Genomic DNA, 13,695 nt, shown 5'->3' on the forward strand with positions numbered 1-13,695 from the left:
AGTTAGTTTGAATGATCAGATTGCTTAAAAAGCTTCCTGCAGAGTTCAGCTGTTGGTTATAATTTAGTTCTGTCTTGTTTTAATACACAATTACACAATAAATTTGTACATCAGTCTTAAAACAGGCTAGGTATCAATTTCTCCACTTCTACAGTCTAATATCAAGATACTGGGCCGTAAAACAAAAGTCACCACATTTTTTGACTTGATATATATTCTTTTTTTGTTACTCATAATTGTCCGACACTTCAAGAACAAGTCCACCCTCACATACGTTAACTTTTAAACATCATCAGTCTGTGATGTTCAGTAACTTCCTGCATGTTTTTAATGTGCAGAAAACATAGTTCATGTACAGGATAAGTAGGGCTGCAACTAACTTTTATTTTCTCTTTCAATTAATCTGGTAATTATTTTCTCAATTAATCGTTTGGTCTATGAAATGTTAAAAAAAAATAGTAAAAAAAATTGTAATTGCATGTGTAATTTCTTGCGTTTCTTCTTACAGTCTAAAATGTAAGAATATTAAATTTACTGTCATTCTGTATATGACCATGAGAAACAGAAAATTGTCACATTTCAGAAGCTGGAACACAACATTATTTGGCGTTTTTTGCTTGAAAAATGATCAGAATAGTTGAAGATTAATTTTATGTTGATCAACTAATTGATTCATTGATTAATTGTTGCAGCTCTAAAGAATAGAGCAAGTTTCTCACCTCACAAGAAATACTAATAAGCTTGTAACTTTTTACAAGACCATAACTTTTTTTGAGTAACTTTTACTCAAAACCAACTAATGGTATCTTGTCAATTTATTCGATAATGGAATTTTTCTGCGTATGATTTTTTTGCGTTGATGAGTCTGCAACTAAGTTCTCCCTCTTTGATTTTGATTCTATTTGAGTATTTGTCTCAATATAAATACAAATATCTTGCAATTATTTGCATTTGGTCAATTATCTGAAGGAACAAGATGAAACAAAAAACAAAAAAGATCCAGGAATGCAATGATCACAAATATGCTATATTTGTGCCAAATATGCCATTTACAAAAATTTTAGGGAAATTTTTATGTCTGTCTTAAAGCAATAATGTCCATAGGTGTCCATATGAACACTGAAACAGGTTTTTCTTGTTCATCCTGGCCAATAACACACCTATCCTGATGAAGTGATGGGGGTCAAAATCCAAATCCTCCTAAAAATATGTAGTCAAGTTTAAAATGAGTTAATATGAAGCTTCAGCCATCTGAGTTACTCAAATCAGTCTTTTCAGAAGAAAAATCCCCTCTTTTATATTCTGTGTTATAATACAGTACCAGTCAAAAGTTTGGACACTTTACTGTCCTCTTGAATGAGAAAGTGTGAAACATTTGACTGTACCATCCTCCCACTGCAGCTCAACACGTGAACACTGTTCCAGGAAACACAAAGAGGAAATTTTATGCTAAAAACAACTGTGACTTTGAAATATATCCACTTAATTTGACTAACTCAGTCTGCTGGAGCCTCATATCAGCTCCAGCCCCCATCACATTGAAAGCACATAAGGAGGGGACCTTTTAATGTCTGGTATGACTCTCCAGGAATGATGACAGCAAGCAAAACCTGTTCAATGTACATTTGGGCACCTGACTGTTGTTTTAAGACAAACTTGAAAAATTGTGGGACAAATTTTGGAAGAAGAAATCTTCCAAACTAACTAACTTTGAGAGTTTGAAGCTTTGATTTGGTAAAGTGGTTGTTGTAGTGACTTCATGTTAAATACCTGAACATTAACAACACATCCGTAGATAAAAATATAAATTTAAACAAAAAGTTGTATTTACTCAGACATGCAGGCAGTCAAATGAGAAGTGAAACCCACAGGCCACAGCGGTGCCCCCACAGGGGGATTTCAGTCTACACATGGCGTTGCTTTCGTCAGTGTTGCCACACTGGAAAGAGGAAATGCTAAACACGTCTCTAAAATAAGAATATGCTAAAGATCACTGGTCAGGTTATGATTTCTTTAATTTGAAAGTGTCGATGCTGCTTGAAACATTTAAATTAAAAAAACAAAACAAAAAAACCACACAGTGAATAAAAGATCAACCATCTACATAAATGTAGAAGTTCACAGCACACAACCATCCAGCTGAAATATCTTTATCAGCAGCTACGTTAGGGCACTGCTCTGTATGTGAGCCTGACCTCAGACCTTCATGAGGAGTCAAAATGAAAGAAAAACTTTCCCTTTTCATAAATGTTATGCAAAACAAATTTGTACATTGTGACAGGGTGCTGTGCTCAGCATCACTGATGAGATCATCAACAGCCAATCCTGTTCCTAATATCACAATCTGAACATCTTGACAAATACCATTTCCCAACATTTATATAACACATTTGTCTTTACTTAGAGACAGAACGATCACCAGGCGTTAACAGAAACAACTGGCAGATCCCCCTGAAACACAAAACTACATCACACCCGTGGGAGTTGATAAAGTTCACTACAGATCTGGGACTTTCCATTGATTTGATTTCCAACCCAGAACAATGTAAGAATTTCTCAATACTAACCACATGTGTAGGACAATTTTAGTATACTGTACCAGTCATGATGGTGGGACGAAACTAAAGCAAGAAGGCGCTGAAGTCAAACTGCTGTCTCTCATTACTTTTTGGTGATTCATTGAGTTTAATAATGAAACTGTCTGAAGTTATTTAATAAAACTAGAACATGACATAAAACATGCTAACTCTGTATCTTACACTGGAAACACCATGTCATAAATAAACTTTTCTTATTTGTTTGACATAGTGCTCCAATAACAGAAATGTATAAAGATTGAAATGAAACTAGCGGATTGAAACAGAAATTAATAACTGATACAGAGAGGGGGTGACAGGGAAGCTACGGCACATTACATAACTTCTAAAACATGTGATTTGGGTTTTCAGAGTTGGAAAAGGGCAACATGAAGCCAAAAAAAAAACCCCCAAAGAATCATAAGCTTTTGTGATATCAGGGGAAACTCTTAGATTTCAAGTGTTGAGACTTCTTGAATTTTTTAGAAACTAACAATGAAAACCAGAAGCAAAGAAAGTCCCAAAGATTTAACAAAAGGCCAGGCGGGCCAAACCCTCAATGAATGAAAAAAGCTTTTGTGAATCCAGTAGAACAAAGAACATAAAGAAAATAGCAAATTCATTATTTTCTTGGTCGTATAAACAGGACTTGATGGACTGCCAGATAAAGGTTCAGTTCGGTGCTGCCAAGGTTAATCAGCTTAATCAGCTTGACTCTAAAACCACTAAAAATGGCGCAAACAGTTTGGGACTCATTCATCATTTTCAATCTATTGCAAGAAACAACTTTTTACTTGTCATTAAGTCGTGACCTTCATGTTCAGCCAAAAAAGCCAGATCTCCTCACACACACCAAATTATGTTTCTGTAGCCTTTCATCCAGTCAGTTTAAACCTCATTCTTCCTAAAATTATTCCTAAACCAGCTCATAAATTTCTCACATTCAATTTATCTTTATTTCCTTTTCCACTCCAGAATTAACCGACCTGTTCCTGCGTCGGGGATCAATTTAACTCCATCTTCACCTACATAAACTCAGCTACATCATCACTCAGTCATTAAATGTGAAAAGTTGAAGCCATCCTTAAAGTCTTGTTGGTCTCTTCAGGTTGAATTCACTGATCATCTATGAGCTTAATATGGAAGAGCAGGCTGATGACAGAGTGTAACAGTGAAGGTGAGAAACCAGAACCACCAACAGGCCCAGGTCGATGTCTGGCCGCGCTCCCATCTGACCTGAGCTGGTAGAAGAAAGACTGACTGACTCTAAACTGAATAATGTGGAGATCACTGGGATGAGATTTATCTGACAGAGCAGGGAGGGAATTTAATTACAGAAGTTAACTCAGTGTTGAGAACATAAATCAATCTCAGTGAAGGCAGTAAATAACGTCCTCTGGCTGAGTTACTACTAGTTTAACTCGAGGCTGAAAAGTGCTGACAGGAGCAGATGCTGCACATCTGCATACACCTGTTTGCAAGCGCACGCACACACACACACACACACACACACACACACACACACACCAGCATGTTCATACTGTACAAACACAATCAATCACAGCTGCTCTTGATTCTCTTTACAATAATATCCTAAGACCATATTCAGTTAGGACAATGGCCCCATCAACAGGGCAGCTGTGGTTACTGAACAGTTTAACTATGAAAACAATAAAAATGATTTACAATCACTTTTCCAAAAGAGAGAAAATCTTTTATGTTCACCGACATGAAACAAGTTATTTTGAGCTTCATTCTTGACCACTCGAGGTCTAATTACTGGCTTGTTCTTGAACCAACATGGAGTTTGTTTTTGTCTTAAAAGTGCTCATGACCATGGAGAGTTTGAACATCTACATTTCCATGACAACGGAGCAAACCTTACTTGCTGATGAAGACTCTCATATGGTCCAAATCTCCAGAACAAGTGAGTAAGTGGCCCTTGAGTGGAAATTGTTTTATCAATCTCTGTTTCCGTGGATGAATTCAAGAACTAAAGCTCAACATTTAGGCCAACGTGGACGAGATGTTCTGACAGTGCTCAGAATAACAAAAAGTTTGAACATCTACAATCTAATGACCTCTGAAACAGCCAAAAGCTCCAGAGCAAGCGACCTTGAAAGCCTGAAGCAAGCAAGAGACTACAAAGTGCATATCCTGTATTTTGGTCATTGTCTGTTACTTTGGTGACTTTGCTATTGTCAGATATTGTGTTTGATAATGTAATAATGATATGTAAAAAACCAAGGGCATTCAGAGAGTGCAGACCTCCAACAAGGCTGCAAAAGGTGGTGAGGAGCTTTTTTTTTTTTTAACCTTTATTGAATATTACACAATAGAAAGCCAGACAGGAAACATGGAGATGTAGTAGTTACCTAAAGAAGTAGTAGTTTGAGAAAATAATGACTTGCTTGCAATTATCCTCTATACTGATCACAAATCCAATTCAAATGTTTAAAATGTTTAATGCAATGTTAAAAAATCATTTGTTCCTTGACCTGTTTGCTCTCTGGACTACCACACTGGTCTTTGTGTTTGCAGGAAACGCCCTGCTGATGATCATCTGCTCGTACGCTTTCATGAACATCACAAACAGGCTTTTAGAGTGTCTCTCAACCTGAGCTGAGCTATTATATTTATGAAAAGATTCAGAGGTCAGGATTAAAAAAGGAATAAAGAGACAATCAGTAGTAGTATTAATCACCACATCTCCTTTCTTTGCTCATATATTGTTCCTCTCTGGCTGACCATCTAATTCAACATTTCTGTCTGCAGACTCTGAGTCATCGCTGCATCATGAAATGTTTTCATTGACTGTGACAGCCGAGTGCGTAGCTCATTCAGGTGCAGTGGCATCAGTGAATTTTGTAAATAGGATTGTGTTTCCCTGCTAATCTGGGCAGATGTCAGACCAGACTTCTCTCTGGGTGTGGCACAGAGACAAGGAGCCGACCTTGGTCTGTCTGTCTATGTGGTAATACAACTGCTCTGGCCACACAGGCAATAACGCCTGATTAGCTGACCGATCTCAAATGCGCTAAGGTGTAACTGCGGAGATGGTCAATCAGCGTCTTTGCACTGTAAGAAGAGCAATAAACCAAAGAAGGAGAAAAGAGAGGAGAGGTAATGCAGCAATCTCTCCACTTAATTCACTTTATACTCTCCTATATGTTTCATTACTGAGATTGCACTGCAGTCTGGAGGCAGTGGAAATGATAAAATGTACACACACACACACACACACACACACAATGACACATGACCTGCCAGAAGCTGCTGGCTGCAGTATCTGACCGATAGGCAAATGTGTCAGAGCGGGTAGTTTATGTGCGACGGATGCACTCAGCTTTATATTTTATCAGTATCAGAGGACCTCCAACAGTCAGAAGTTTATTGATTTAGCAAAAAGTCACTCAAGAAACAATTCATTACCTTTACACTGGAATTTTTCATTCTACTAAATATACTGAATCTACCTAATTATTCTTCAATAAACGGATAATTTACATAATTTAACAGTACAGATATTTTCCTAAATCCTAAATCTTCCTCACTGCGTACGACTGAAACACAAATTGAGATCATTTAAAATAAATCCCACTTCAAAAAGCACTTGGACATTTCATGCTGTCAGCTGCGAATGACACCTTCTAAAATGCAAATGATCAGTAAGTGTTCTCTGTGGATAATTTCGCTCTCATATAAGCTTCATGCAAAGATGACAGGCTGTAGTTTTCCAGAATATGAGCCTCACATATTTCCACACACACAGCTGAGGTGGTTTTCATATCATCTGCTCTGCTGCCATGCAGATAATTCTAAATTTACTGGGTGCTGTGAAAACAACAAGGATTAGTTTTCAAAGGCTACGAGTGATGAAGGAGCAGGGAGGAAAATGCATTTCATAAACCATTCTGTTGTTGTACAATACAGCTTCCTCTATCCGGTATTGGAAGCAGGGTGACATAAATGACTCTGAACATCAAAGCACATTACAGGCTCTGGATCTCTGGATTACACTGAGTGACATGTGGATCACATTATTGCTGCAGTAAGACCTGCTTTAATCACTTTAAAAGTTGTATTTTGAAGAAAAGCAGATAGGAAGATGTGACCAAATCCACATTAAATACATTTTCTTTGTCAACGTCATTACAGAATTCTGTGTTTCCACTTGCACAACTGCAATCTCCGACCTCATGTTACCTTATGATCCTCATAAGCTACTGTACATGTAGTGATGTATAATGATTTTAAATTTTAAAAAAAGAAAAAGAAATGTCATCGGCTGAATTGAGGTATCAGAGGTATCGGAGGAGGAAGAAGTCGGTTTTGTGTGTTATTTTAGTTTGTGTGTGTACAGAAACAGAAGTACAGCTTCAGGGTTAAAACACCGACCATGAACCACAACGTCCCCAGAAACCGGGTACATTAAAGCCAGAAATGATCAAACAGGAGCAGAAAACTCATCAGGAAAATAAGACATAATAAGACAACATATTTATTACACCAACATATTATTAATCAGTTTCTTTAAGCCTTGAGTGTGTGTGATTCCATCACTAATCAACAAATATTCACGACTCTCCTTTGATGCTCGTTTCTTGTCTTTTCTATAAAGCAGCTTATCATTCTGTTGTTTATCTGTTTTCCGGTGCAAGTGACCACATCAATGCACCTGAAAGTCTCTGATTTCCTGTGTCACAACAGCCCCGGTGGTCTGTAAGACAATCTGACAAAGCTGACAAAGGCGTCAGGGTCAGTTACAGGTCTGGCACGGATCCTATGTGCATATATTAATGTTTGCGCACACCTAGTAGCGAGGCGGTAAATGTATGGACTCAGGTGTGTGTGTGTGTCCTGCATGTATGTCAGTGACACAGCTCAAAACTGTAACTTGATGTTTTTCTGCAAATAAAGGACCGGGGAGGTGAGGAGAGATGACAGTCAGCAGATGGATCCTCTTACCATGATAAGGCCGGTGGTGATCGGGTCGTTGCAGCCATGGCACAGCTCCCCAAATTTGGCCCAGTAGTCCTTCTTGCAGAAGAGCCGTCCATCTTTTTCATAATACCAGTGGGACAGCGAGGCGCTGCACTCACAACACCTGAAAGAAGAAGAGATGGAGAGAAATCATGAGAGCTTTAATCAGTGCTTAATTATCTGCATTTAAGGATAAAATCCCATCATTAATCCTTTAGATCAACATGAGTGCAACACTTTAATGCAGACAAGCCATCAGAAACAAGAAGGTGAGTTAAGTATATGGAAATGATGAATGACAACCTCCAAATGTCTGTAAATAGAGTAAGTTTATAACTAATAATTGTATTCTGATTTATCCATTACTCATTTACTCTATTAATGGTCACAAATAATGAAAGATATCCATCTAAGGTCCCAAAATCCAAAGTGATGTAAAAAATCTGCTGAAAAAACAGAAAATCGTCACATTTGAGGAGCTAAAACAGCAAATATTTGGCATTTTTTCTTAATAAACAACCGTAAAATGATTGATTAATCAATGTGTCTTTTCAGTATAAATAGTAGCATTTTTCTACATTTGAGTGAAACACAAGTAAAACCTTTAGTGAAAGCAAAAAGCATCCGTATGTGACTGATTCAGCAATTCAGGACCTTTCAAAGTGAACACCAAGTGAGGTTGTTATTGTGTTGACAGAACATAATGTTGTACTGCACTAAATTGCACTTTAAACCTCATAATGACACCCTGCAGGGCCCCAAATTATAGTTTTCATGCTGATAATGAGTCACTTTGTGGCTCGGTCACACTCCGCCCTACCTGAGGTGGAACAGGCAAATGAGATCACATGAAAACACGCAACTATGACTAAGTCCTAGAAACACAGTGGGAGGAACACAAAGACAAAACAACGTCACTGCAGTCTGCTGCAAAAACATGCTTTTCAGTGAAATGTTTCTTCAGTATTTGTTTTGACTCCATCAGTTAGACTTGAGCTGATTTGAATCACAACGTAACGTACAGAGCGGTGAAGTTAAAGGACAACCTGTTGCTGTGAGTCATTCTCCATCACCACAACTGAAACCATGAATAGAAAAAGCTAACGCTAGCTAGCCCGTCTCCTTTCAATATTATGACAGCGCTGAGAGAGCTACAGATTAAGTTCAAAATAACATGAACGAAAGTAACATCTAGTGCTTATGTTAGAAAACTGGCTTTTTAAAAGCCGTTTTTTAAGATGTTTCAGACTAACGTTCACATCAACAAGCTCTGATATATCTAACTTGACACTTCATAATATGAAAGTGCCTGAAAACCAAACAAATATGGACGCCTGTCATCAGCCTAAAACCAACAGTCAGTGTAATAAAACCCAAGCTGAATGGATACGTGATATATTTTAATCTTCACACAACCAACTTTGTAATAATTCAACTGTCTTGAAGAACACTTCACGTCGCTAACATGCGTATCATCTCAATCATCCATCTCACATGACGTTAACGGGACATTAGAAAGTTTCCACAAATATGTCCAAAAACAGTCTTGAAAAACAAAAAATAGCTGCATCATCATCATAGATTATACATTTTAACTCCCCATATTTAGCATTTATAAACAGTTTATAAACATTTAATAAATGGTTTATACTGTAAATATTTGTCAACAATTATAACTTCTCCTATGAAGACATATTTTATATTACAACTGTGTTTTACTATATTGTCGTTCATCATCTGTTTATATACCAGCCTCCAGTTATGAGCGTACTTTAATAAACACTTACAGCATAACTACATTATAGTGTGTTATAAACCATTTATTACATGTTTATATACTACTTATAAATGCTAAATAGGGGACTCAGTTTGACTTAAAATTAAAGAAGAAATGAAAATGTAAGCAGCATGATGTGTTTTGCTTTTCCAGAAATGAACCTGTGTTGTTGAGATAGTGTTTGTACAGGTTTTATTGATCAATAAATACTGATTTTTCTGATCAGCCTCATCATTGTAACTTCTCCTGAGCAGACAGCCTGATACGGAGCATCATCAAACAACTTCATCTATACAGATCTACAGACCGCCTGTCACCGAAGTTCAATAGTGAGCTGCTCTAAAAGTCCAGAGTGACATCAGTCTGATAGACATCAGCTGCTGACAGAGTGAAGGGCGAATGACAACAAGATGGAGACAGTCGGAGGGTGTTGATTCGGTAATAGTAATAGTGTGCAGGGAGGATACACTCCGAGCTCACTTACAATGCAAATAACTAAAACACAGACCGCCGCACATGCTGGTGTGATATTCAAAATAATGACACAAACCAGTGAGCAAAGGTTATTTCCCGGTAGGTGATGACAGACGATAAGAAGGATTTCATAGGAAAGAGGATGTTAACAATCCCACATGACTCAGGAGCCTCTGGTGAAACACACGAGGTGGAGAAATTCTCTGGGAATAAAAACAGTAGCGCTTAACTGATTATCGTATAGATTAGAAAATGTGTCTGTAAACGTTGTGTCTTCATGCATGTGTTGATGTGGACACACTTACTCTGCGTGTGTGTGTGTCCATAAATGAAAAGTGTGTTAATCTCTCTGTGTACGTTACGTTTGTGCCTGTGACTTTGTGCACTTCTGCATCTGCGTGCTTGCAGGCTTGTGTGTGCTTGTTTGTAATCTGTCTAAATCTCTGCGTCTAAAGGCCATGACTAAGAGAGTGTTTCCACTGCTTCCCTGTGGAGCTTCCCTCCCGTCAGCCGGCCGTCTGGCCCCGTCCCTGCTCGGGGGCCGCTTAAAGCAAGGTCTGTTTGCTCTGACAATAACAAGAGTGTGCACGGCTTCAATGTGTGGAGCAGAATAATTCACTTTGTCCCTCATCACATCCCAATGTCCTGCCGTTTACATGTGATTTAAGTTTCTTCATTTTACTGTTATTGCTGAGGTTAATTAATTAATGATTAATTTGCAATGATATCTAATGTACTGCTGTTTGTTTGTTCACCTTAATGTTTTCAGCCACACATCAAGACTGTAATTACCGTATTTAGAGCTGCAGGAATTAGTCATTTAATCGAATTTGAGACATTTTTTAAGAAAAAATGTCTCAAATTCCAACTTCTCAGATGTGAATATTTTCTGGTTTCTTTACTCTTCTATGATAATAAACTGAAAATCTTTGGGTTGTAAAATAGCAAGATTCAATACTTTATTGCCATTTTAATATAATTGATAGGAAATCACTTTGTTGAGCTCACATTAAACTAAATAAGAAACCTCAGGAGCATGGTCAAACTGAAAAGATGGAAGAAAGGGACAAAAACATGACCATGGGTGTAGAATAGAAACTTTGTGCATAAAAAATGTAAAATAAATAAATGAAACCTCAAACCTGGTATTTTTAGTTGATCATTTACAAAAGGCTACAGTTTAATTCAGTCAACCATTGATAGTGTGTCTCATCGTGTCTCTGGCATGCTGCATGTTGCTGAAATAATCTGAATAAAGGGGCAATATTAAAATGCAATTTGAATATTTTGAGTCTGCAACTCATGACCATGACCAGAGAGAGTACTGATATATTAAGGCCCATTCTTTGCTTGCATACTGAAGGTGTTGGTCCGGTTTAAGCCTGAAATATTACGATTAAACATTAAATGTTACTCTAAGTTGTTACTTTAAACATTAAAGTTTCAATAATACATTTATAGTTTGTGTTTGTCTCATTACAATTTACACCAACATCACAAGGGTTGGGCAATGTGATGATATACTGTGAGATATTTGTCAGAGATTTTTCTGTGAAGATAAACATAAAATGTCTCTGCAGAGAAGGGGGTCACAAATCTCCCAAATCTCAAGATCACATCGTGCAGAAGTGCACATCAAGCAAGCTGAGTGGTTGATCCAACTCCCTGTGGGAAGTGGGTTTGAAGTGGAGAAAAATTACTTCCACAGTTCAAACGTTGTACATACAAGTATAAAAGAAACACCCCTGTGCACATGTCCATGCCAATGTGCAGCCTAGAGAAGCATGTTTCAGCCTTAAGACTATTGTCGACAACATTACACATCAATGACTGTTTTAAGGGAATATTAACATCTCCTAAGCACCACATATTTTTTCTATTTCATTTCCTGGATTTGGCAAAAATTTACCTGCTTATTCTGGATGTATCAGTGCCTCAATTGAATTTCCAGAGAATTGACTATATATATATCCATATCTCAAAAATAATACAGATTCATTAAATGATAGATTAGATAGATAGAAGATTTTGTGCATATCGCAGAACAAAAATCTGACCCAACTTGTGCAGTTACATCCATTTAATATCAATATCTATCTATACTGTGACATCCTGCGTGCTTTGCTGTTCAATGTTTCGTAGCTGGTTGGTAAAACAACAACTCATTAATATATTTAGCAGAAGCAGCAACTTTCTGTGACTTTGCCCCAAGTCTTTCGCCTACTGTAAGCCTGCACATACTGTACACACAACTTCACACATGCACACACACACATAACCTTGCAGCACATACAGACACTCACACAATTTATTTATTAGACAGACACACCCACTCTCCCCAGCGTCCGCATGCAGAGCTTCACTGCAGCGAGATCAGCAGATTGTTGCAGAGCTGCTTCAGTATGCAGCGTGTTTGGGTGAGTGGGGGAGGGTGGTGGGGGTGAGGTTGGGGGTTGGGGGTGGGTGGGTGGGGGGGACTTGGAAGTGGGTCAAAGCTTTCAGAAGACGTCCGCAACACCGAGCCAGGAGCTACTCAGCTGTCTTGGCTCTCTGCCGCTCAATAACCGGCTTTCACTGCAGATACACACACACACATCCTGCAGACCCCTGCTGAGGCAAAGTCATACCTGGGGAGGAAACACAGATGTGCTTGCCTGCACTTTGCACACACACACACATGCACAGAGGCAGGAGTGATCTTAATGCTCTGAGGTTCACTTCCTTCGTAGTAAAACCGCTCCAAGCGAGGCTGGGAGTGGTGGTAGAGTATTAAAGATACAGTATGAGTGAATACGTTAGCGACTCCAGGATAGAGACTCCAAAAATTTCTGCCTCGAGGACAATAATCTTATCTCAGAGGTAGAAGAGACAGGCAGCGTTGCTCAGTTACAACCAAGACTCCCACCACAATAAAAACCAATCCTTATTCCAGGAACGACGGTTAGTGTGTTAACGCGTGTTTTTGTGCTCACGTTTGGGTATTTTCTGTGTGACCGTGCTTGCATGTGCATCTACATGGACGTGTAAGAGGATTATCAGTGTGAAAGACTCAGAGAAAGTCTTTGCCCGCTCCGCTATGATACTCCAAAAAAATCTGGCTGGGTGAAGAGCTTAGCAGTCTCTCGTACACACAGAAAATCTGTAAGAGTATTTAAAAAAAGTAATATCAGAGGGGCAAATGACACGATAATAAAGACTAAATAACATGGTGGTTTGATTGATTTGAGACATAATAACCTGCGAGACAAGACAAATGTCAAAGACAAAGAAAAGGCTGAGCTGGGACATAAATAACTACCATGAACAAATGAGAGGGAGCAGAGCAGCTTTCAGACCGTGAAGCCCAGCTGGATTCCCCGAAGGCCAGGAAACAACCAATGACGGAGAGGATCAGAACGAGGGAGTAGAGTTAGTAAATCTAAAACTGTCGCCCCCTCCTGCTCAAATCCTTGATGGAATTAGCAAAAAGTGTCTGAGGGACTAATAAATTCTGTTTTCCAGGTCAAAGGGAGGAAGCCTGGTCCCGGCCTCTCACCTTCTTCTGTCCACAAAAACCAGACTGCAGCTGGAGGCTGTCACATTTACTTACTCAGTGTCAGTCATCTGCAAAGGCTCCTTTTCATACATTTGTGATTTTTAGGTCAGTGGTTTCCAGCCATAGGAAATACAGAAGGAAATAAGTCTGTAGTCATGCTAGTGGCTCTGTGAGGTTATACAGCAGCTCTTTAAGCTAAATGCTAATGTGTGAGCATATTAGCACGCCGATGTTTAGCAGGTAGAATGATTATCTTCTTCACCATTTTAATTTTGGTCTATCAGCACGTACTCACAACTTTCACTAAGAGGAAACAGGTGCGCTTCTTTTGCACTGAAATTCGGCCGGTT

General features: G+C 38.6%; 1 protein-coding gene across 2 annotated transcripts in view; it reads right to left on the reverse strand.

The window, feature by feature from the left end:
* The window catches only part of limk1a (LIM domain kinase 1a), a 57,515-nt gene that overhangs the window by 20,317 nt on the left and 23,503 nt on the right, over positions 1-13,695 (reverse strand). For both annotated transcript variants that reach the window (XM_042414709.1, XM_042414710.1), the window contains one exon: positions 7,545-7,683. In XM_042414709.1, the coding sequence (XP_042270643.1) occupies positions 7,545-7,683 (139 nt within the window). The remainder of the gene's footprint in view (positions 1-7,544; positions 7,684-13,695) is intronic.

Source organism: Thunnus maccoyii, chromosome 6, assembly GCF_910596095.1.
Source record: "Thunnus maccoyii chromosome 6, fThuMac1.1, whole genome shotgun sequence".
Classification (NCBI taxonomy): domain Eukaryota; kingdom Metazoa; phylum Chordata; class Actinopteri; order Scombriformes; family Scombridae; genus Thunnus; species Thunnus maccoyii.